This window comes from Anomaloglossus baeobatrachus, chromosome 3 (genome assembly GCF_048569485.1).
Source record: "Anomaloglossus baeobatrachus isolate aAnoBae1 chromosome 3, aAnoBae1.hap1, whole genome shotgun sequence".
Classification (NCBI taxonomy): Eukaryota; Metazoa; Chordata; class Amphibia; order Anura; family Aromobatidae; genus Anomaloglossus; species Anomaloglossus baeobatrachus.
In genome coordinates, this window is record NC_134355.1 from 124,671,152 (window position 1) to 124,696,777 (window position 25,626).

The window sequence follows — 25,626 nt, forward strand, 5'->3', positions numbered from 1 at the left end:
AAAAAAAAAAGGTAACAAAAAAAAAACAAAAAAAACAGAAGTTCTAAACACCCCCTTTTTCTCATATTGCTGCATTTGTAGAAGTTGGATAAAAATATAAAAGCACATAAAAGTTGTAAAGAAAAAAAATCAGGCACCAGCAATCACACCGCACCAATAATAACGTCACCTCTGCATGAAAGCAACAAGTGCTCCACCGCTGCATCCACGGGGCAAACCATTCATAATAATAAAACTACACAACTTTGGCATCGCCGTATTCCCACAGACTGGGGAATAGTGAGGTCAGATCACTTTTACAGCACAATGAAAACAAAAAAAAAAAAAGACATAGGAATAAACAAAGGCTGAAAAGAATTTTTTTTTGCCATTTTACTGCATTGAGATTTTTCCACCCATTTCTCAGCACATGATATGGTAGAGTGCACGGTGCCAAACGACTACAAATCATCCCACACAAAAAAAACAAAAAGCAAAACAAGACTGCACAGTTATGGCAATGGGGAAAAAGTGTTCTGGCTCTTGGAAGAAGGAGAAGAACAACTACAAAAGCAAAAAATGGTCTCAGTCCTTAAAAATCTTGATGATCTCCCCTTTAAGAAGTGTAATAACTGCCATGTACCAGAGACAGAGATGACTCCTCCTGCCCCAGCTCTCTCTCTCTCTCCCCTTCAGCTCTCTCCCTCCTGCAGCTCTCTCCCCCTCCCTCCTGCAGCTCTCTCCCCCTTCCTCCTGCAGCTCTCTCCCCCTCCCTCCTGCAGCTCCCTCCCCCTCCCTCCTGCAGCTCCCCCCCCCTCCCTCCTGCAGCTCTCTCCCCCCTCTCCTGCAGCTCTCTCCCCCCTCTCCTGCAGCTCTCTGCCCCTCTCCTGCAGCTCTCTGCCCCTCAAGCTCTCCCTCTCCCTCCTGCAGCTCCCTCCCCCTCCTCCAGCAGCTCTCTCTCCATCATCATCTCTCCCTTCTCCTGCCTGCAGCTCTCTCTCTCTCCCAGCTCTCTCCCCATCATCTCTCCCTCCTCCTGCCCCAGCTCTCTCTCTCTCCCAGCTCTCTCCCTCATTCAGGTCTCTCCCTGCAGCTCTCTCCCTCCTGCAGCTCTCTCTCTCCCTCCTGCAGCTCCCCCCCCTCCTGCAGCTCTCTCCCTCCTCCTGCCTGCAGTTCTCTCCCTCTCCCTCCTGCAGCTCTCCCTCCTGCAGCTCTCTCGCTCTCTCCTGCAGCTCTCTCTCTCCTTCAGCTCTCTCTCTCCCTCCTGCAGCTCCCCCCCCTCCTGCAGCTCTCTCTCTCCTTCAGCTCTCTCTCTCCCTCCTGCAGCTCCCCCCCCTCCTGCCTGCAGTTCTCTCCCTCTCCCTCCTGCAGCTTTCCCTCCTGCAGCTCTCTCGCTCTCTCCTGCAGCTCTCTCTCTCCTTCAGCTCTCTCTCTCCCTCCTGCTTGCAGCTCTCTCCCCCCTCCTGCCTGAAGCTCTCCCTCCTGCCTGAAGCTCTACCTCCCCCTCCTGCCTGAAGTTCTCTCTCCCTCTCTCTCTTTCCTGCAGCTCTCCCTCCTGCCTGCAGCGCTCTCTCCCTCCTGCCTGCCTGCAGCTCTCTCCCTCCGCTCTCTCTCCATCATCTCTCCCTTCTCCTGCCTGCAGCTCTCTCTCTCTCCCCATCATCTCTCCCTCCTCCTGCCCCAGCTCTCTCTCTCTCCCAGCTCTCTCCCTCATTCAGGTCTCTCCCTGCAGCTCTCTCCCTCCTGCCTGCAGCTCTCTCTCCCTCCTGCCTGCAGCTCTCTCTCCCTCCTGCCTGCAGCTCTCTCTCCCTCCTGCAGTTCTCTCCCTCTCTCCTTCAGCGCTTTCCCTCTCTCCCTCCTCCTGCCTGCAGCTCTCTCTCCCTCCTGCAGCTCTCTCTCTCTCCCTCCTGCTTGCAGCTCTCACCTGGATCGCCTGGTACAGCCCGTCAGTCATGGCCTCATTGAAGCTCTCGATGTGCGCCCTGGTGAGGTCCTGCAGTGGCGGGTGCTGCTTACGTCCCGGCTTTCCATAGTTGGGGTCGGTGAGCTTCTTCAGACTGGGCTGGCTGGGCAGTGTCAGCCACTTCTGGGCCGCCTCCATAGCGGGCACTGATGTCGCTCTTCACCGGGGCTACAGGCAGCACATGTGCAGGAAGATGGGGGACAGCAGCCGCACGTGCGCTCTGTGCTTCCGGTAGAGGCGGCAGCTGTCAAAGTCGTTACGTCACTTCCGCCTCCTTGCATCTGCGTCTGCGGCCATTTTTGCGTAGCCCTGTACAGATGAGGTTACAGGGAGGCCGCCACTTTCTGGTAGACCCGGATGACTGCTGGAGTGCTGCAGTTACACCCGGCTTCCACCTCGCGTAGTGTCAACTTTGTAAACTGATGTCGTGGAGGTGCAGTAAGTATCGGGAGAAATCTATATACACTGTAGTCTGTTTTCTCTGTCGCCGGTAAGTAGAGACATATTGCATAGTATGAGTATACAGAGCTGGTGCTGGGTGATACAATAGCATTTTGAAACGCTTATCATCATTTGCGCTGGAATCCTCGTTATTTTTTACGGTCCCTGTTTGCTGACAGGAGTTTGTCTCCTTTACTGGAGAGACAATTTGAATATTTCTTAAAGGGGCGTGGCAGCTATAAGTCCCCTTACCTGGCAGCCAGACTGGCTTGCAAAGTCTCCTTAAGGAGAATAGTGTTCCCCCGTGGTCCCCACATAGCTTTCTCATGAGCCAGATCAGACACCCGCATACTTTGCACTGACGAGGGGCAAGCACCCCGAAACACCGTGTCTGCAAATTGGGATTCTGATCTGGCTTGTATATCCTGAGTCATATTGCAAAGGATTGTTAAAAATCCACTTGTGACTTTTAGGATTGCTACTTCCAATAGGTGGCGCTGTGCTAGAGTTTGTCTCCTTTACTGGAGAGACAATTTGTTTGCTGACAGTGAGGTGGAGCCTTTCCCGGTGTCACTGTACGATCAGAGCCAGTCCGTACTGTCCGGTGTGCTGAATACAGCTGGGCCGGGGGTTTGTTACAATGTGTCAGTGCCTTCAGCCGAAGATCGTGCTGTGCTCCGCTGTCTGGGGCTCAGGACGCCGCCCTCCAGTTTTTCCCTCCCTGGGGGAAACATGGTCTGATCATACCACATCTACAGTGGGCAGGACGCAATAGAGAATATACAGACATTACAGCATGTGATCACAGCTTATTCTTTCTGTGAGGTAAAACAATTCTCTCCCTGTTTTTACACAATGTTTTACCTTAAAGAAAGAATCATCTATGATCCCTTCCTGTAATGTCTTTATACTTTTTTGCATCCTCCCTTTTTTTATCACATCCAATTAAAGACTTTATAATATTTATTCATTTATATAGCGCTATAATTTATTTTTATTACAAGATGTATTGATTAAAATGAACTTTGTGGCACAACCCCTTTTAATGTATTTATGTATTCATTAAAAGGAAACATGGCACAAACTCGGTACATCAGAAGGTAAATGAACCATTAATGTTGTCCATATTTAGGAGAATAAATAAGTAGATGCACAAGTTTGCTCAAAATACTACACCACACAAAAGGGACCTGCCAAATGCAGAACAATAGCACTGCACCCTCTTAAAAAGTAGGAACACGTGCCGATTTAGTTGGTGTTTATAGTTATAAGCAAACCTGTGATTACATTAGTAAGAAAATATGGTGTTAAAAAGAAAAGAATAAATCTGATGTAGATCGTCAATTGTGTACAAATTAATGAATTACCACGTGACATAATGTACTGTATGTAAAATGTTCTAATCTATAAGGCTGCTTTCACACATCCGGTGCGGCTCAATCCGGCTCAAAAACCTATGCAACGGATGCGGTGAAAAAAACGGATCCGTTGCATAAGTTTTTCCATGCGGCCCGTCCGTTTTTTGATGGATGCGGCTTTATACTGAGCATGCGCAAGGCAAAAACACCGCATTCGGCGGCGGGATGCGGTTTTTGCTGCAGGACGCCGCATCAGGCGTCCATAGGCTTACATTGTAAATCGCGCTGGATCCGGCGATGCGGTTTTTTCATCGCACAAAAAAAACATGCCAGGGAACGTTCCATCCGGTCGCCGCATGGGCTAAATATGCCGCATCCGGCAAAAACGGACTCAACGCAAGTCCATGCGGCACAATACGGCGCTAATGCAAGTCTATGCGGAAAAAACGCAACCAGCGACAAAAAAAAACGAATGCGTTTTTTTTGCAAAGCGCCGTATTGTGCCGCACTGCGAAAACCGGATGTGTGAAAGCAGCCTAAAGGTACCGTCACACATAACGAGATCGCAACTGATTAACGGTTTCTGTGACGCAGTAGCGATCCCGTTAGCGATCTTGTTATGTGTGACATCTACCAGCGATCAGGCCCCTGCTGTGAGATCTCTAGTCGCTGCAGAATGGTCCAGGCCATTTTCTTCAAAGGTGATGTACTGCTGGGCAGGACATATCACTGTGTTTGACACTGTGTGACAGGGTCACAGTGACTGCTGAGATCGTTATACATGTCGCTACTGCGACCTGTATCGTTCCTGCATCGCTGGTAAGATCTGACTGTGACATCTCACCTGCGACCTCCCAGCGACTTACCAGTGATCCCTATCAGGTCGCATCGTTTTCAGGATCGCTGGTAAGTCGTTGTGTGTGACTGGGCCTTATGGGATCAGCAAATTATAGATGAAAACAGCAAACCCCTTTAGGTTGTGCCCAACAAGAGTATTCAGTGAGTTTTTATGTTGCAAATTTTCTGCACCTATTATGTAAATTAGGTTGTGGGTTTTTTCGTCTTTTTGATGCTGCGGTTTTTATTTCTTCTTGATCTAATATTTGGTAATTAACGCGGCTTTGTTTTTGCTACTTCCTGATATTTGGCTGTGACAAAACTTCATCCATACAGTTATGTGCAGATTATATGCATTTTTAGTCCCTTTTAAACCTGTGGATTTTTTGTATTTAATGCATTTCTTTGGGGGAAAATCTGCACTCACAGCTCCATGTACCCGCAAGAGACATTGACATTTTGTGCATTTCATACTCGCACCGCAGGTCAGTTTACATTGCATAAAAAAAGAAGCCCAGGGGGGCAGGAGATTCCTAGAAATCCCATCCACAACTGTGAGACGCTGCGTTTTTTATCACCAAAAACTAATTTTGTGAAGTTAACCTAAATAGGTCTGTAGACTTACATTATTGGCCAAGAAGACTTAAGGCTGCTTTACACGGTACGACCGATTGTGCAATTTCACAATTGATCGTACTCGCCCCCATCCTTTTTGCGTCACGGGCAAATCGCTGCCCGTGTCGCACAAAGTCGGTAACCCCCGTCACACGTACTTACCTCTCGTGCAACCACGCTGTGGGCGGCGAACGTCCACTTCCTGGAGTGGGAGGGACGTTCGGCGTCACAGCGACGTCACACGGCCGCCGGCCAATAGAAGCGGAGGGGCGGAGATGAGCAGGATGTAAACATCCCGCCCACCTCCTTCCTTCACATAGCCAGCGGCGGCCGCGTGACGCAGGTGAGCTGCTGTTCATCGTTCCCGGGGTGTCACACGGAGCGGCGTGTGCTACCCCGGAAACGATGAACAACTAAATTAAACGATATTATGGAACCTAGCGAGCAGTACACGACTCACGATTTGTGAGCGATACTGCGTCGCTAGGAGGTGTCACACAGGCCGGCATCGCCAGCGATGCCGGATGTGTGTCACAAAAACCGTGACCCCGACGATCTATCGCACGATAGATTGTCTGGTGTAAAGCAGCCTTTAGGCCATGTGCACACGTGGGCGTTTTGCATTCAGAATATTTGTCACCCAGAATGCAGACGTGCGCACATATTGTGCAGGTCTATTCCCGGGGAGGTGTAATAATCTGCCTATTTGCTCACGGATAGCACCCAGACGGCACACTGACCCATGTTATTCAATAGGGCTGTTCAGATGAATGATTTTTCACTCAGCCTGACTGTCCAAAAATGAAGGAAAATCGCACCATGTCCTACTGTCTTGCATATGTAGGATGAGACTGACCTATTCCAGTCTATGGGTGCGTAAACAAAAATTGGATCCAACACAGAACATCCACATGTCACCCAATTGTTATGGAAATATTTGTTATGACCTAGGAAACTGTATTTAATCATGTACATTTTTAATGCAGATTTTTGAAAACTGATCACACACGGGCGTAAAAAATAGACGCCCGGGGGAAAAATCAGATGAAACATTGTCTTAGTTTTCTAAGTAAAACTCGGGCAATTCTTCATTCTTTCCTCTGCAGCTAATCTTAAGGGTGCTTTACACTCTGCGACATCGCTAGCGATCTCGTTAGCGATGTGACACGCCAGATCGCAGATAAGATTTGCCGAGATCGCATATAGGTCATTTTTTTTATAGCGCTGGTCACATGTGCGATCTCGGCAAATCGTAAATTCAATCTGACGTGTTACATCGCTAACGAGATCGCTAGCGATGTCGCAGCGTGTAAAGCACCCTTTAGAGGGTTAATAGGAGGCACAGGCATTAGAGGTGGGGTCCACATATGCACCATAGACACGAGCTGTGGTGTGACGTGGCTAAGGCTATGTGCCCACGCTGTGGATTTACCGCGGATTTTGCCGCGGATTTACCGCGGATTTGCCGAAAATCTGCAGCAGCGGCACTTCCAAGCCATTTCAATGGCATTTTGGAAATGCTGTGCCCATGCTGCGGATTTTTCCGCGGCGGATTTGCCGCGGATTTTGATCCGGAAAAATCTGCAGCATGTCAATTATTGTTGCGGATTTTGTTGCGGATTTTTCCCATGCAAGTCAATGCAAGGTGTAAAATCCGCAAGAAATCCGCAGGTCTGTTCCCACAGGCTCTTTTTCCTGCGGATTTGGTGCGGATTTCGCAAACAAATCCGCAGGAAGTGATGTAGGATAGTTCAGGAAGAGGAAGTTTCACCATTTTGTAGTGTAGAGTAGTGGCAGTGTAGTCGTGTTGTGTCCGGACTCTGGATTGCCAGCTAAAAGCAGCTAGTTACAGGCTGCTTGCTTTTAGCTGGCAAAACAGGATCCCAGGTCTTTTTTCACAATTCTTTTTGAAGAAAAAAAAAAAAATGTGCTCCGCTGTATTTTCACTGTCCAGCCCGATGCAAGCAAGCAACTGAGGGCTGTGCTTCTCAGCGGGATAAGGCTGAAGCATTCTCTGCCCCTCCCGCTGAGAAAAACAGTCCTCAGCTGCCCCTGAAAATGGCGGCTCCGTTGTGAAGCGCCATTCACAGGTGCTGTACCGAGGCTCATCCAGCTGCCCTGATGCATTGGCTGGCTGGGTAATAACGGGGTTAATGCCAGTTTTCTGCAAACTGGCACTAAGTCCGAGGTTCATAATGTCATGCCTGTGTAGACACGGCCATTATGAACCTCCGTTTGGTACTAAAGAAAAGAAAACACTTTTTTAAAAATTTTATTTGAAAGAAAAACACACACACACATCCCTGATTGCCATCTTTATTACTCCCTGAATCCCCCGACGATAATCCATGACAACTCCGAGCCGGGCTCCGATGTGCACCCGGCTGACCCGGGCACTGACGTCAGCCGGTGACAGCAGCCGTCAGTGTATTATTAAATGCTGCACAGCTCTTTTCCGGCAGCTGGGAACGTCTGATATCAGAGCCCTGGTCAGCTGACTTAATTCGCGAGCGCAGGCGGGTCAGCTGACGATGTGCACTCATGTGACCCGGGCACGGACGTCAGCCGGTCCCAGCAGCCGTCAGTGTTCGAGATGCTGCAAAGCTCTCTTCCGGCTGCTGGTACCAGCTGACGTCCGTGCCCGGGTCACATGAGTGCACATCGGAGCCCGGCACGTCAGCTGGTCGGTGTGCAGTCAGCTGACCCGCCCGCGCTCGCGAATTAAGTCAGCTGACCAGGGCTCTGACGTCAGACGTTCCCAGCTGCCGGAAGAGAGCTGTGCAGCATTTAATACACTGACGGCTGCTGTGACCGGCTGACGCTGTGACCCGGGCTCAGCTATGAACTGAGCTGACCCGGCCAGTGAGTTCTGCCGCTCACAGCAGCCGGCAGAGAGCAAACCAGTGATTACAATTGTCCTGGATTAACCTCTGAGGCTTGGGAGTAATAAAGATGGCAATCAGGGATGTGTGTGTGTGTTTTTTCTTTCAAATAGAATTTTTCAAAAAGTGTTTTCTTTTATTTAGTACCAAATGGAGGTTCATAATGGCCGTGTCTACACAGGCATGACATTATGAACCTCGGGCTTAGTGCCAGTTTGCAGAAAACTGGCATTAACTCCGTTATATTACCCAGCCAGCCAATGCATCAGGGCAGCTGGATGAGCCTCGGTACAGCACCTGTGAATGGCGCTTCACAACGGAGCCGCCATTTTCAGGGGCAGCTGAGGACTGTTTTTCTCAGCGGGAGGGGCAGAGAATGCTTCAGCCTTATCCCGCTGAGAAGCACAGCCCTCAGTTGCTTGCTTGCATCGGGCTGGACAGTGAAAATACAGCGGAGCACATTTTTTTTTTTTTTTTTAATACCAGTGAAAGGGAACATGGCACCACATTTTTTGGCTGTAAGCTGCGGCCACCACCACTGGGTTATTATATACAGCCTGTTAAAATGCTGTATATAAGCACAGTGGTGTTGGCCGCAGCTTTTTACAAAAAAAGTGGCGACAGGTTCCCTTTAAACATTTCTGCCCCTTTATTACAAAATGGATAATGGAGAAGAAAGGAGGGTTGGGACAGGAAATGACATAAAGAGCCTTTTTTTTTCCTTCAAAACAGACTAAGCTTTATTCAGAAACACAATAGAGTACAATGGACAAAATCCGCATCAGAATCCGCAACGAAATCTGCGTCAAATCCGCGTCAAATCCGCACCTATGCTAAGGTGCGGATTCCGGGGGAAAGCTGCGGATTTTGATGCAGAAAAATCCGCAGGTACTTTCTCCCGTGGACACATAGCCTTAGGCTATGTGTCCACGGGAGAAAGTACCTGCGGATTTTTCTGCATCAAATTCCGCAGCTTTCCCCCGGAATCCGCACCTTAGCATAGGTGCGGATTTGACGCGGATTTCGTTGCGGATTCTGATGCGGATTTTGTCCATTGTACTCTATTGTGTTTCTGAATAAAGCTTAGGCTATGTGTCCACGAGAGAATGTTGCTGCGGATTTTTCTGCCTCAAAATCCACAGCTTTCCCCCAGAATCCGCACCTTAGCATAGACGCGGATTTAGTTGCGGATTTTGATGCAGATTTTGTCCATTGTACTCTAATGTGTTTCTGAATAAAGCTTTGACTGTTTTGAAGGCAAAAAAAAGTCTCTTTATGTCATTTCCTGTCCCAACCCTCCTTTCTTCTCCATTATCCATTTTGTTAGCAGTCTCGCAGTGTGCTTATACAGAAAAGCTGCGGCCAACACCACTGGGCTCTGCCAACACCACTGGGCTCTTACATTCTAACAGGCTGTATATAATAACCCAGTGGTGGTGGCCGCAGCTTACAGCCAAAAATGTGGTCCCATGTTCCCTTTCACTGTTATTTAAAAAAAAAAAAAGTGCTCCGCTGTATTTTCACTGTCCAGCCCGATGCAAGCGAGCAACTGAGGGCTGTGCTTCTCAGCGGGATAAGGCTGAAGCATTCTCTGCCCCTCCCGCTGAGAAAAACAGTCCTCAGCTGCCCCTGAAAATGGCGGCTCCATTGTGAAGTGCCATTCTCAGGTGCTGTACCGAGGCTCATCCAGCTGCCCTGATGCATTGGCTGGCTGGGTAATACGGGGTTAATGCCAGTTTTCTGCAAACTGGCACTAAGCCCGAGGTTCATAATGTCATGCCTGTGTAGACACGGCCATTATGAACCTCCATTTGGGAAAAAAGAAAACACAACACCTTTATTAAAAATTTTAATTGAAAGAAAAACACACATACATCCCTGATTGCCATCTTTATTACTCCCAAGCCTCAGAGGTTAATCCAGGACAATATCACAGGAAAGCTCTCTGCCGGCTGCTGTGAGCGGCAGAACTCACTGGCCGGGTCAGCTCAGTTCATAGCTGACCTCGGGTCAGCTGACTTCACAGCATCAGCTGACCCGGGCATAGAAGTCAGCCGGTCACAGCAGCCGTCAGTGTATTAAATGCTGCACAGCTCTCTTCCGGCAGCTGGGAACGTCTGACTTCAGAGCCCTGGTCAGCTGACTTAATTCGCGAGCGCGGGCGGGTCAGGTGAGTGCACATCGACAGCTGAATAGTCGGCCGATGTGCACTCATCTGACCCGGGCACGGACGTCAGCCGGTCCCAGCAGACGGAAGAGAGCTTTGCAGCATCTCGTACACTGACGGCTGCTGGGACCGGCTGATGTCCGTGCCCAGGTCACATGAGTGCACATCGTCAGCTGACGGTGTGCAGTCAGCTGACCCGCCTGCGCTCGCGAATTAAGTCAGCTGACCAGGGCTCTGATATCAGACGTTCCCAGCTGCCGGAAAAGAGCTAATACAATGACGGCTGCTGTCACCGGCTGACGTCAGTGCCCGGGTCAGCCGGGTGCACATCGGAGCTGTCATGGATTATCGTCGGGGATTCAGGGAGTAATAAAGATGGCAATCAGGGATGTGTGTGTGTTTTTCTTTCAAATAAAATTTTTAAAAAAAGTGTTTTCTTTTCTTTAGTACCAAACGGAGGTTCATAATGGCCGTGTCTACACAGGCATGACATTATGAACCTCGGGCTTAGTGCCAGTTTGCAGAAAACTGGCATTAACCCCGTTATATTACCCAGCCAGCCAATGCATCAGGGCAGCTGGATGAGCCTCGGTACAGCACCTGTGAATGGCGCTTCACAACAGAGCCGCCATTTTCAGGGGCAGCTGAGGACTGTTTTTCTCAGCGGGAGGGGCAGAGAATGCTTCAGCCTTATCCCGCTGAGAAGCACAGCCCTCAGTTGCTTGCTTGCATCGGGCTGGACAGTGAAAATACAGCGGAGCACATTTTTTTTAAAAAAGAATTGTGAAAAAAGACCTGGGATCCTGTTTTGCCAGCTAAAAGCAAGCAGCCTGTAACTAGCTGCTTTTAGCTGGCAATCCAGAGTCCGGACACAACACGACTACACTGCCACTACTCTACACTACAAAATGGTGAAACTTCCTCTTCCTGAACTATCCTACATCACTTCCTGCGGATTTGTTTGCGAAATCCGCACCAAATCCGCAGGAAAAAGAGCCTGTGGGAACAGACCTGCGGATTTCTTGCGGATTTTACACCTTGCATGGGAAAAATCCGCAACAATAATTGACATGCTGCAGATTTTTCCGGATCAAAATCCGCGGCAAATTCGCCGCGGAAAAATCCGCAGCATGGGCACAGCATTTCCAAAATGCCATTGAAATGGCTTGGAAGTGCCGCTGCTGCAGATTTTCGGCAAATCCGCGGCAAAATCCGCGGTAAATCCGCAGCGTGGGCACATAGCTCTGAAGAGCAGTAATATCCACTTAGTGAAGACGTTTCGGTCTGATAATAGACCTTCCTCAGCTCACGTGCTGGAGAAGAGGAACTGCTTGGGGTGTAGGCGATTATGCATAGAGCCGTATCCACCGCTATCAATAGTAGCGTGCCTGGGTATATAGACTATTGTTACGGTTTTGGATCCTACCAGTCCACTCTTAAAGGGCCAGAAGTGTCGTGTATTATCTATATTGGGTAACTGTATAGGCATAGAGGGGGACTTTGTTGCCTTCACATCAGATAGTCTTAAAATCTAATGCCCTATTGATTGGATTATGGTATTTCTCCTGCTAATGTATAAAGTATATTTTTCTTACATAAGATCACTGTACAGCATCTGACTTTTCAGAATGCAGCTTACCATGGCCAGTTATGTGAAGATACTGTGTAGGAAATGTTTATGATTTCAGCTCTGAAGTTTGAAAAATATTGAATGCAGCTCAGGACTATATGACAAGCTGTAACTTGCGATGTGCCTAGTCTTGTGCTTGCTGTTTTTATATGGATGAAACTTGTGCAGGCTGTATTGTATTCTTGTTATTAAATGTACATTGTCCATATTTCTCCGATCCCGCAGACTCCGGGCACAGACATGGTGCTAAATGGTATTAAAGCTGTGTTTTTTGACTTGGATAACACATTGATTGACACATCTGGAGCCAGTAGAAAAGCAATAGCGGAGGTAAGTGACAAGTAATTCTGTTTGTTATACACAATGCAAGTGTTATTGAGCCACATAAATGCAGGTGTGTTGTATATGTCATTGTGTGTACATGAGCAGTAATGGTATTTCTAGCATGGTGTTACCTTTTATGAGGGATTTTTTGGGCTCCATCTGGAAGAATATAGGAGCTTATTCCATACCGTTATACATTGCACTCACTAATATCACTGTATAAAGTCAGCATGTTTTTAGGGGTTAGGCTGCTTTCACACATCCGGTTTTTCCTGTGCGGCACAATCCGGCGCTTTGCAGAAAAAAACGCAACCGTTTTTTTTGCTGCCGGTTGCGTTTTTTTTGCATAGACTTACATTAGTGCCGTATTGTGCCGCATGGGCTTGCGTTCCGTCTGGATTTAGCCGATGCAGCGGCTGGATGGAACGTTGCCTGGCACGTTTTTTTTTTTGTCCGGCAAAAAAACCCCGCATCGCGCTGCGTCCGACCGATGCGGCGCGATTTTTAATGCATGCCTATGGACGCCGCATGCGGCGTCCTGCGGCAAAAACCGCATCCGGCCGCCGCATGCGTTTTTTTCCACTACACATGCTCAGTAGCCAACCGGACGGACCGCATGTAAAAAACTTATGCAAAAGATGCGGTATTGTCGCCGCATCCGTTGCATAGGTTTTAGAGCCGGATTGGCCGGCTCTGCTAAAACCGGAGGTTTGAAAGCAGCCTTATCTTACCTTAGGTAAGAAAAAAATTGAAAATCTTCAGCAACTACTGTAGTTATTGAACCCACTAATGCAAAATGACGTACATGTGCATCAGAGGTTGGTGGAGTTTGCTGAGATAAAACCAAAATCATGGGCCAGCATACCTGTTAGTATAAGTGCAATGTATAGGTGCATGTTCACACTATGGCAATTATTAGACAAAATCAAGAATAAAAACAGTAAGTAGATACCCTGCAAGGTCAAAATTATGATTAGTAATAATAATAATATTATTATGTGTAAAATATACAGGGTACTTAGTTTACACCATTTTGATTGAAAGAGCCTAAAGCAATCCCACCAAGAAAAGTTGTACCCAATCAGGAGTCTTGCATGTCGAGCATGTCTACAGGCCCTGGAGACTGAGTGCCAAACGTATTGTTTTCTTTTAAACAATTCTAATATGTTGTTGTTTCTACTTCCAGATTGTGGCCCCAACAGTGCTCACTGGAACCTTCTGTAGTTTAGAAAGTCTTCTGTAACCAATGCCATCAGTATGTTTTGAAACAATGTTGCAAAGGTCTTGACACAGCTCACTGGTTTTACCCATCATGAGGTGTTTATTGGCCATCAGTTGAACCAGTTAATATTATTTTTCACTAAGTGGCAGGATTAATTTCTAATTAGTAATAGATTTCAGCTGTTGTCATGACTTTCTGAGATTTTTTGCACCTCTCATTCTTCATATCTTCAATACTTTTTTCCCTTTCTCATTTCTCATTATTACACACCACTAAATTTATAGACATCTATGGTTTGATTTATTTTCCTTTGTTGATTGGATGGGTTGTTACAAGTGATGAGCGAGCACTACCATGCTCAGGTGCTCGGTTGAGATCCGTAAGATCTTTCAGAAAAATGATTGAGTCCCACATTGACTTCCATTATACTCGGTACTTGAGTTGAGCCCGTCCAAGCGTCCAACTTCTCGTTACAAGTACCGAGCTCGCTCATCACTTGTTACCGACACCTGGTACGTAATTCATGTCAAAAGCACTTTGAAATATATATTTACTTACAAAATTGATAACGTGGTTTTGGCAACACAGCCAGGCTTAGATACTTTTCTTTGGAATACAAGGCTTCCATTTTGCCACCCTACCCCACAGGCCAGACATATGAAGAATAAAAGAGATTGTGGTCACATGCAGTACACAACCAGTACTTGCCAGAAATTACTGCACCTTTTTTAATGTTGCTGTAAGCCTCGTGGCAGCCTCACAAACCAATTTTCTTGTCTTTTTATCGATTTTTAAGGGCAGACCCATTCTAAGTAATGTCATTATTGTGCCAAATTTAGGCCACTTCCTCATCATCGTCTTCACGGTGTTCTATAGTATATCTAATGCCTTGGAGAAATTGTTGTACTCTTCTCCTACCTGATAACTTTTAACAATGAGATCCCTTTGCTGTGTTGTAAGCGGATTACAGATCATGGCTTTTGCTGTAAAATGCAACTAAGAAAATGTTAGGAAAATTCTACTAGAACATCTAAACTTTTATATTGATATATTTAACATCAGTTTAACTATGATTGGCTAATTCTGAACAGTCACTTGCCCAATTTCAAGAGGTTGTTCTCAACTACATTAGTTTCGTTTTATTCCTCCGTCAAAATTATTTGTTTGTTTCTCAATTAATTTGTACAGATTGACTGACATTAAAGATGGAAAAAGTTCTAAAATTATTTTAACATGGTGGTGTGGACCTTTTATATCCACTGTAGATTTAGACATTTTTTTTTGTAACCCTTCTTATTGTATATACAAGATTATTTCTTGCATTCTTCACTTTTCATCAGTTTACAATATAATGTTTTTCTTATTTTCACAGGTATTAAAATTATTGGTAGACAAGAGCCAGTTCAGCGAAGAAGAAGCCCAACTTATATGTAATAATTTCCAAACAAAACTTCTCTTTGAAAATTATGATTCCTCCATAATGACTATGGATGACCTCAGGGTTTCTTATTTTGAAACCTCCATGGGAGAGATAAGATCTGGAGATTATAAGGAATTAGCCGAACAATGTTATAATCTTTGGAAAACTTGTCGCCTCCAAATGTTGACCATTGCAGAAAGTACCAAAAATATGCTGAGTGAACTTCGAAAATCTGCCACCCTGGTCCTTCTCACCAATGGACAAAGACAGGTCCAGAGAGAGAAAATCGAAGCTTGTGGCATCAGTCCATACTTCGATGCCGTGGTGGTGGGAGGAGAACATGCTGAAGAGAAGCCGGCACCATCGATATTTCTTCATTGCTGTGACCTTGTGCAGGTGAAACCACAGGACTGTGTGATGGTAGGTGACAGTCTGGATACTGATATTCTCGGAGGACTGAATGCTGGACTCAAGGCAACTATTTGGTTAAATAAGAATCCACATGGAAACCGCAACCCCAATCCCGCACCTCACTATGTCATTGATTGTGTGACTCGCCTCCCTGATGTCTTAAGGAATTTACAGTAGTCGATGACCTTCATTGGGAGCAAAAAGGTGTCTACGTCTTCAATTCTTACCTCCTATACCGTATCTTCTAATAAAGGGAGAAAAGGTGACAAACAGTAACAACTAATATAGTGCAATAAAAGTTTATTGGATACTCAGCCAGGAATAGACTATTGCAGCAATCTCATCCCCCACATTTTCAATAGTTAGCTACCTGGTATGCTGGGTTTACACTACCCGATACAGAAATTAAGCAACCACCAATCTGCTGTGTTTGCCCAACGGGTAGTCTACAGCCTATTTAGACATGCCGACTGACTACCTCATGCACAAAGCATTTGGTAATAGATCATTCTGTCTCCATGAACTGTCATTTTTCTTAGCATCAGATCTCCTGCTTATACATAAAGATGTGCTGCCAAGAATGAAGGTTTTTTAACCACTTAATGACCATCAATAAACTTTTTAACAATGGCCGTTGAGGGGCCTTAATCCTCAGTGCCAGTTTTTCACAGCGCTAAGAATTAAATGAATAGCACCCTCCACAGTGGGCAAAAGTCCTGTGAATGACAAATGACAGCTCTGTGTAACAGCGGACACCCTGCACATTGTCTTTGATCAGGGCTGATTAACCCTTAAATACCACTGTCAATCTCAACAGCAGCATCTAGGTAGTTAAAAGGGGGTAAAAGACTCCTTTGACACATCGGCCCCCTGCAGGTGCTGATGGTTGCCATGGCACCCCGACGTCATCTGATGACCTTATATTACAGTGGCCTGTTAGACTCTGCTTACAGCAGGATCTAACAGGCACAGTCAGCGAGACACTGACAAGTCTTAGGCACTGCAGTAAAACATCCTACACTGCCTGAGAGCAACCATCAGAGTAAGGAATATTCATATCCCACAGTTGGCACAAATGAAAAAGTTTAAAAAAAAAAAAGTAAAATATGTAAAAAAAAAAAAAAAAAAAAATCTCACAAAAAGAGGTACACATAATTGGCCTCGTCAAGTCTGTAATGACCCACAGTATAAAACTGTCATATTATTTATTTTGTACGGTGAAAACCGTATAAAAAAATGCCAAAAATGTCACTTTTTATCATTCTGACACACAAAAAAATTTAATAAAAACGATCAAAAAGTCATATGTAAACAAAAATGCTTAAACTGAAAATGCCATATTGTCCCCCAAAAAACAAGCTTTTCATATGGCTCATTCGGCAAAAAAAATAAAAAAAATGACAGCTCTCATAATATGGCAAATTAATTTTTTTTAAATTATTGTTTGTAATGTATAAAAGTAGCAAAGCATAAGAAAATAAGCTGTATTGGTGCCATAAAAAGGAATTTCTTTATATCATGAACTTATATCTATTAAAAGGGTTGCCCTTTTTATTAATGGGACCAGGGAGGGCAAAAAACCCCAAAAAACTTCCCTCTCAGACTGACGACCTTCTTCCATAGAGAGAGAGCGGAAGTATCTGAGATACAGGAAAACGCCAATGACACAATCCAGCACTTGTGGGGGTGAAGTCCTTACTTTGTTAAAATATAATATGTTCGGATTAGGCCGGTTTCATACGTCCGTGTTTAATCAGGTACAAGTCACACGCATGGTTATGGTCATACGTGTGTCACGCGTGTGACATCCGTGTTTTTATACGTGTGACAGGTAGCGGAGAAAACACGGGTCTGTGAAATAAAACGATTTTCCATATTTACCTGCTGTCTTCAGCTCTGCTGCCTCCCACTCATGACCGCCGCTCATTATATTCATTGATTATTCACCGCACTCAGGACCTGGAAGCCGGAGCATTGCGAGGACAGCACTGCGGGGACAGGTGAGTATTCTTCAAGCACAGTGACATCCAGGAGGTCATTGGAGTTCCCAATGAACTCTGATGACATCCTGATGACCCCTTCCCCCCCAGCGATACCCGTGCTACAGCTTCACAGGTTCATCAGAGTTAATTGGGAACTGTGATGAGTCCCCGATGCTGTCCCTGGCTTCCAGGTTCTCACTACACACACATGCACGCACGTACGTACGTATACACTGAGCACATATACACATATGATATGTATACACACATAGCAGACACGCATACATACACCGAGCACATACAGTACACACACATAGCACATATGCATGTATACACTGAACACACACTCTGCTGACCAGCGATGCGGTCCCCAGCACTGAATTCTCCAGCGCTGCTATGGCTTCTAAGTCCTCAGTGGAGTGAATGTTCAGTGACTATAATGAGCGGTGATAAGGAGCGGGAGGCAGCAACGCTGGGTACAGGTAAATATAGAAAATATCTTTATTAAAAAGACCTATATTTTTTCCTGTACGTGTCACATTGATGTCACACTGATGTCATCAGTGTGCAATCCGTGTGACACCCGTGCTACCCCAGAAAAAACAGACATGTCTCCGTGTGTGTGTGCGGGGTCATGAGAGGTCACACAGTCAGTGTGAAAACATGACCGTGTAAGTAACAGCATGTAATAACATGGGTACGTGTGGCATCCGTGTTAAAAACAGATGTCACACGTGCCTGAAACATGGATGTCTGAAACCAACTTTAGTGAATGTCCACGCAATCCGTGTTCCAAACATACACTGCTGGCCAAAAGTATTGGCACCCCTGCAATTCTGTCAGATAATACTCAGTTTCTTCTTGAAAATGATTGCAATCACAAATTCTTTGGTATTATTAACTTCGTTTATTTTGCTTGCAATGAAAAAACACAAAAGAGAATGAAACAAAAATCAAATCATTGATCATTTCACACAAAACTCCGAAAATGGGCCAGACAAAAGTATTGGCACCCTTAGCCTAATACTTGGTTGCACAACCTTTAGCCAAAATAACTGCGAACAACCACTTCCGGTAACCATCAATGAGTTTCTTACAATGCTCTGCTGGAATTTTAGACCATTCTTCTTTGGCAAACTGCTCCAGGTCCCTGAGATTTGAAGGGTGCCTTCTCCAAACTGCCATTCTGAGATCTCTCCACAGGTGTTCTATGGGATTCAGGTCTGGACTCATTGCTGGCTACTTTAGTAGTCTCTAGTGCTTTCTCTCAAACCATTTTCTAGTGCTTTATGAAGTGTGTTTTGAGTCATTGTCCTGCTGGAAGACCCATGACCTCTGAGGAAAACCCACCTTTCTCACACTGGGCCCTACATTATGCTGCAAAATTTGTTGGTAGTCTTCAGACTTCATAATGCCATGCACATTGTCAAGCAGTCCAGTGCCAGAGTCTGCAAAGCAACCCCAAAACATCAGGGAACCTCCGCCATGTTTGACTGTAGGGACCGTGTTCTTTTCTTTGAATGCCTCTTTCTTTGTCGCTCCATTGGGAGACCCAGATAATTGGGTGTATAGCTTCTGCCTCTGGAGGCCACACAAAGTATTACACTTTAAAAAGTGTAACCCCTCCCCTCTGCCTATACACCCTCCCGTGGACCACGGGCTCCTCAGTTTTTTGCTTTGTGTGGAAGGAGGCACACATCCACTCATGCATCTCATACATAGTTATGTCGGATGGAAGAAAAGAGGACCCCGATGGGGCCCCCGGCATGTTCCCTTCTCACCCCACTATGTCGGCGGTGTTGTTAAGGTTGAGGTACCCATTGCGGGTACGGAGGCTGGAGCCACATGCCGTCTCCTTCACCATCCCTTATGCGGCTCTGGGAGAAGTGGGATCCTGAGCGGTCATCCATTTGCTGGGACCGTGCTCCATCCGCAGCCCCTGGTGGAACCTGCCGGACCGGAGCCTCTTCAACCCCAGGGACCGGGCCCTGCAACTTGAAGGTACTCTGTGTCCCCATGGGGGGACTGTACAGGGAGGGCACCTTCTTCCTGGAAGCCGCGCTAGTGCAATCCGTTGTTTTTTCGGCGGACTTCCGCGCCGACCGTGCCTGCTTGTCGGGCGCGGTCTCAAATTTAGTCCCCGGCTTAGCCGCGGCCTAGTCGCGAAAAATCCCGCCCCCGGGCCTGCCTGTCAGGGGTAAGGGCGGGATTTCCGACATGACGTCGGATGTGAGGGCTGGAGCATCTTGCATGTCTCCCTCCCCCCTCATTGACCACTGTGGGGACCCCAGATTCCCGCTCTTTGGTGGCGCCGCCCTCGGCCCCACTCCTCCCCTGAGAGCTCCGGTGGCCATTTTTGGCATTCTGCCGGTGGATGCTTCTCAGTGACAAAGCTCTGCAGCTCCGGGGGATCCACGACAGGGAATCTGGAGGACACAATCCGCTCGTTAGCGGTCGGTAAGCCACACCGGTCACCCGGTGCTGGTCCCCCTAGGGTGCCGGAATAGATACATATATATATAATAGATATATATATCTGTTCGGACAGGCTGTATACCCTTTTCCCATATACCCTCAGTGGTCACTCTCCTAAGAGACAACAGCATGTCGTCCACAAGGAGCAAAGCTACTAAGGCACAGATTTTTTTCGCAGCCTGTACCTCTTGTGGGGCTATGTTGCCTGCGGGGTCCACCTACCCTCACTGTGATCAATGCTCGACTCCTGCCACGCTTGCTCAGCCGGAGCCTAGGGCACTTGTCGGCCCCTCGGCTCATGTAGATCCCCCTGCTCCCCCTGAGCAGGCTGCAGGGACATAGTCACCGGCGTTGGCCTCTTTCGCTGAGAAACTCTCTCAGTCACTTTCTCAATCCATTGCACAGTCCATGGACAAATGGTCATCTAAGCTCCTTGAGGCATTGCAGTCCAGACCGGGCCCTTCACAGGCTCCGGCCCCTGTTAGCTTGTCTCCTCCAGGCCCTTCTTGGTCCGCGCCGCAGCGCGCTCCCAGGTTAGCCCCTAGGTCCCAGGCGGAGGACTCCTGCCCGGACCGCAGTCTCAGACCGGCTAAGCGGCCTCGCTGGGATTCTTCCCCGGCTTCCTCACGCTGCTCTGGATCTCAGCTTGAGGACTCTCAGGAAGACGAGGCGGACGTGGGAGCTCAGGGCTCTGACCCTGACTTTGCCCTTAACCTTGATACACCTGAGGGGGACGCCTTAGTAAATGATCTTATCTCGTCCATCAACCAGGTGTTGGATCTCTCACCCCCGCCTCCTCCTGTAGAAGAGTCGGCTTCTCAGCAGGAGAAACACCAATTTCGTTTCCCCAAACGTACGCGCAATACGTTTTTTGATCACTCTAACTTCAGGGACGCTGTCCAGAAGCCCAGAGCGGTCCCGGACAAGCGCTTTGCTAAACGGCACACTGACACGCGTTATCCCTTTCCACCTGAGGTCGTTAAGGGCTGGGCACACTCCCCCAAGGTGGATCCTCCAGTCTCTAGATTGGCTGCTAGGTCCGTTGTGTCTGTTGCCGATGGCTCATCCCTGAAGGATGCCACTGACAGACAGATAGAGCTCTTGGTGAAGTCTATCTATGAGGCCACGGGCGCGTCTTTCGCCCCTGCCTTTGCGGCTGTGTGGGCTCTCCAAGCAATCTCGGCTTGTTTGACTGAGATTAATGCTGTCACACGGAATTCTGCTCCGCATGTTTCTTCCTTGACCTCTCAGGCATCAGCCTTTTCGTCCTACGCCATGAACGCCGTCCTGGACTCCACTAGCCGTACGGCTGTAGCATCTGCTAACTCCGTGGCAGTCCGCAGGGCCATGTGGCTGCGCGAATGGAAAGCAGACTCTGCTTCCAAAAGGTTCTTAACTGGTTTGCCTTTTTATGGCGACCGTTTATTTGGCGAACGATTGGATGAGATTATTAAGGAATCCTCGGGAAAGGACTCCTCCTTACCCCAATCCAAACCTAAGAGACCTCAGCAGAGAAAAATCCAATCGAGGTTTCGGTCCTTTTCGTCCCTCCGCCAAGCCTCAATCCTCTTCGTCCAACCGGCCGGAGAAAGGCCAGAGGAACTCCTATGCGTGGCGGTCCAAGTCACGCCCCCAAAAGGCCGCAGGAGGCACTGCCTCCAAGATGGCCTCCTCATGACTCTCGGCCTCACCTAGCCACATCCTCGGTCGGTGGCAGGCTCTCCCGCTTTGGCGACGCCTGGTAGGGCCCCTTCTCGGGTGCAGTGTCAACAAAGCCTTACCGTCACTCTGGCGACTCTCCAGCAGTTCGGGTGGATCATCAATTTCCCGAAATCCAAGTTGACACCGACCCAATCACTGACTTACCTCGGGATGGAGTTTCATACCCAGCCAGCGTTAGTCAAGCTACCGCGGGACAAACAGCTTTCGCTGCAGGCGGGGGTGCAGTCACTTCTTCGGAGTCAGTCACACCCCTTAAGGCGCCTCATGCACTTCCTGGGGAAGATGGTTGCAGCTATGGAGGCAGTGCCGTTCGCGCAATTCCATCTACGGCCACTCCAATGGGACATTCTTCGCAAATGGGACAAGAGTGCGGCTTCCCTCGACAAGAACATCTCTCTTTCCCTTGCAACCAAAACATCACTTCAGTGGTGGCTCCTACCCACATCTCTGTCTCGGGGAAAATCCTTCCTACCTCCAACCTGGGCCGTGGTCACCACGGACGCGAGCCTGTCAGGTTGGGGAGCGGTTTTTCTCCACCACAGGGCTCAAGGAACCGGGAGTCCGATAGAATCGTCCCTTCAGATCAATATCCTGGAGATAAGGGCAGTATATCTAGCCCTCTTGGCTTTCCATCGGTGCCTGGGGGGCAGGCAGATCCGAATCCAGTCGGACAACGCCACTGCCGTCGCCTACATCAACCACCAAGGCGGCACTCGCAGTCGTCAAGCCTTCCAGGAAGTCCGGCGGATTCTGCAGTGGGTGGAAGCCACAGGCTCCACCATCTCCGCAGTTCACATCCCGGGCGTAGAACACTGGGAAGCAGATTTTCTCAGTCGTCAGGGCATGGACGCGGGGGAATGGTCTCTGCATCCAGACGTGTTTCGAGAGATCTGTCGCCGCTGGGGAACGCCGGACGTCGATCTCATGGCGTCACGGCACAACAACAAGGTCCCGGCCTTCATGGCACGGTCTCAGGATCACAGAGCTCTGGCGGCGGACGCGTTAGTCCAGGATTGGTCGCAGTTTCGACTGCCTTATGTGTTTCCCCCTCTGGCGATGCTGCCCAGGGTACTACGCAAGATCAGGCCCGACTGCCGTCGCGCCATTCTCGTCGCTCCAGACTGGCCGAGGAGGTCGTGGTATCCGGATCTGTGGCATCTCACGGTGGGTCAACCGTGGGCACTTCCAGACCGCCCAGACTTGCTGTCTCAAGGCCCGTTTTTCCATCTGAATTCTGTGGCCCTCAACCTGACTGTGTGGCCATTGAGTCCTGGCTCCTAGCGTCTTCAGGGTTATCTCAGGATGTCATTGCCACCATGAGACAAGCCAGGAAGCCAACGTCCGCCAAGATCTATTACAGGTCTTGGCAAATCTTCCTATCCTGGTGCTCTGATAACGGTTTTCCTCCATGGCCGTTTGCCTTACCCACATTCCTTTCATTCCTACAAGCTGGAATGGACAAGGGTTTGTCCCTCGGCTCTCTCAAGGGCCAAGTATCGGCGCTCTCCGTGTTTTTTCAAAAGCGTCTAGCCAGGCTTCCGCAGGTCCGCACGTTCCTGCAGGGGGTCTGCCACATGGTCCCACCTTACAAACGTCCGTTGGAACCTTGGGATCTTAACAGGGTCCTGACGGCTCTTCAAAAGCCGCCTTTTGAGCCGCTGCAGGATGTCTCTCTCTCCCGTCTTTCGCAGAAGGTGGCCTTCCTGGTGGCAGTCACATCACTTCGGAGAGTGTCTGAGCTTGCAGCGCTGTCATGCAAAGCCCCCTTCCTTTCACCAGGATAAGGTGGTTCTGCGTCCTGTCCCGGAATTTCTCCCTAAGGTGGTATCCCCTTTTCATCTAAATCAGGATATCTCCTTGCCTTCCTTTTTGCCCTAATCCAATTCACCAGTGTGAAAAGGATTTGCACTCTTTGGATCTAGTGAGAGCACTCCGGTTCTACGTGTCTCGCACGGCGCCCCTGCGCCGTTCAGATGCGCTCTTTGTCCTTGTCGCTGGCCAGCGTAAGGGCTCTCAGGCCTCCAAGTCAACCTTGGCTCGGTGGATCAAGGAACCGATTCTCGAGGCCTACCGTTCTTCTGGGCTTCCGCTCCCTTCAGGGCTGAAAGCCCATTCTACCAGAGCCGTAGGTGCGTCCTGGGCATTGCGGCACCGGGCGACTGCTCAGCAGGTGTGTCAGGCAGCTACGTGGTCAAGTCTGCACACTTTCACGAAGCACTATCAAGTGCATACCTATGCTTCGGCAGACGCCAGTCTAGGTAGGCGAGTCCTTCTGGCGGCGGTTGCCCACCTGTAAGAGGGGGCCGTTTTCGGCTCTTTTTATTGAGGTATTCTTTTACCCACCCAGGGACTGCTCTTGGACGTCCCAATTGTCTGGGTCTCCCAATGGAGCGACAAAGAAAAAGGGAATTTTGTTTACTTACCGTAAATTCCTTTTCTTCTAGCTCCTATTGGGAGACCCAGCACCCACCCCTGTGCCCTTTGGGCTGGTTGTTCTTTTGTGTACACATGTTGTTGATGTTGAATTGTTCTATTGGTTCATGGTCTTCAGTTCTCCGAACATCCTTCGGATTGAATTTACCCTAAACCAATTTATATGTTTTCTCCTTCCTGCTTTTGCACCAAAACTGAGGAGCCCGTGGTCCACGGGAGGGTGTATAGGCAGAGGGGAGGGGTTACACTTTTTAAAGTGTAATACTTTGTGTGGCCTCCAGAGGCAGAAGCTATACACCCAATTGTCTGGGTCTCCCAATAGGAGCTAGAAGAAAAGGAATTTACGGTAAGTAAACAAAATTCCCTTTTTTTTTTTTTTTTTTTTTTTTTTTTTTCCTATAAACTCTATGGTGATGGCTTTTCCGAAAAAGCTCTACTTTTGTCTCATCTGACAAATGAACATTCTTCCAAAACGTTTTAGGCTTTCTCAGGTAAGTTTTGGCAAACTCCAGCCAGGCTTTTTTATGTCTCGGGGTAAGAAGTGGGGTCTTCCTGGGTATCCTACCATACAGTCCCTTTTCTTTCAGACGCCGAAGGATAGTACGGGTTGACACTGTTGTACCCTCGGACTGCAGGGCAGCTTGAACTTGTTTGGATGTTAGTCGAGGTTCTTTATCCACCATCCGCACAATCTTGCGTTGAAATCGCTCGTCAATTTTTCTTTTCCTTACACATCTAGGGAGGTTAGCCACCTTGCCATGGGCTTTAAACTTCTTGATGACACTGCGCACCGTAGACACAGGAACTTTCAGGTCTTTGGAGATGGACTTGTAGCCTTGAGATTGCTCATGCTTCCTCACAATTTGGATTCTCAAGTCCTCAGACAGTTCTTTGATCTTCTTTCTTTTCTCCATGCTCAATGTGGTACACACAAGGACACAGGACAGAGGTTGAGTCAACTTTAATCCATGTCAACTGGCTGCAAGTGTGCTTTAGTTATTGCCAACACCTGTTAGGTGCCACAGGTAAGTTACAGGTGCCGTTAATTACACAAATTACAGAAGCATCACATGATTTTTCATACAGTGCCAATACTTTTGTCCACCCCCTTTTTTATGTTTGGTGTGGAATTATATCCAATTTGGCTTTATGACAATTTTTTTTTTTTTCATTGAAGACAAATTAAATGAAGATAATAATACCAAAGAATGTAATTGCAATCATTTTCAAGAAGAAACTGAGTATTATCTGTCAGAATTGCAGGGGTGCCAATACTTTTCGCCAGCACTGTATGTTATTTAACTAGTAAAAACTTTTACTCGCACAAGTGCTGGATTGTGTAATTGGAGTTTCTTTGTCGCTCCATTGGGAGACCCAGACAATTGGGTGTATAGCTTATGCCTCCGGAGGTCACACAAAGCATTACACTTAAAAGTGTAAACCCCTCCCCTCTGCCTATACACCCCCCCCCCCCGTGCATCACGGGCTCCTCAGTTTTTATTGCTTTGTGGAAGGAGGCACACATCCACGCAAGCTCCACATTTTAGTCAGCAGCAGCTGCTGACTATATCTGATGGAAGAAAAGTGGGCCCATACAGGGCCCCCAGCATGCTCCCTTCTCACCCCACTCGGGTCGGCGGTGCTGTTAAGGTTGAGGTACCCATTGTGGGTACATAGGCAGGAGCCACATGCTGTTTTCCTTCCCCATCCCTTAGGGGCTCTGGGTGAAGTGGGATCCTGACCGGTCACCAGGCGCTGGGACCGC

At 48.0% G+C, this 25,626-nt stretch overlaps 2 protein-coding genes across 3 annotated transcripts in view; one reads left to right on the forward strand and one right to left on the reverse strand.

Moving 5' to 3' along the window:
* POLR1B (RNA polymerase I subunit B) overlaps positions 1–2,183 on the reverse strand; it is a 67,021-nt gene extending 64,838 nt beyond the window's left edge. Inside the window, exon 1 of the mRNA XM_075338118.1 lies at positions 1,904–2,183. Coding sequence (XP_075194233.1) covers positions 1,904–2,080 — 177 coding nt within the window. The 5' untranslated portion in view covers positions 2,081–2,183. The remainder of the gene's footprint in view (positions 1–1,903) is intronic.
* A 61-nt stretch (positions 2,184–2,244) lies between these two features.
* NANP (N-acetylneuraminic acid phosphatase) lies at positions 2,245–17,601 on the forward strand. Of its 2 annotated transcripts, none has more exons than XM_075338121.1 (3): positions 2,245–2,432; positions 12,098–12,202; positions 14,791–17,601. In XM_075338121.1, exons 2-3 carry the CDS (start codon positions 12,113–12,115, stop codon positions 15,424–15,426), a joined length of 726 nt encoding a protein of 241 aa, XP_075194236.1. In that variant the 5' UTR covers positions 2,245–2,432; positions 12,098–12,112; the 3' UTR covers positions 15,427–17,601. The 2 variants fall into 2 exon arrangements, with proteins under 2 accessions (XP_075194236.1, XP_075194235.1); XM_075338120.1 differs by having other exon boundaries at positions 2,245–2,380.
* The last annotated feature ends 8,025 nt before the right edge of the window (positions 17,602–25,626 follow it).

Coding starts and splice junctions, on each gene's coding strand:
- NANP (XM_075338121.1), top strand. CDS start 12,113: ATGGTGCTAAATGGTATTAAAGCTGTGTTTTTTGACTTGGATAACACA. Junction 12,203..14,790: donor GTAGAAAAGCAATAGCGGAG/GTAAGTGACAAG, acceptor TTATTTTCACAG/GTATTAAAATTATTGGTAGA.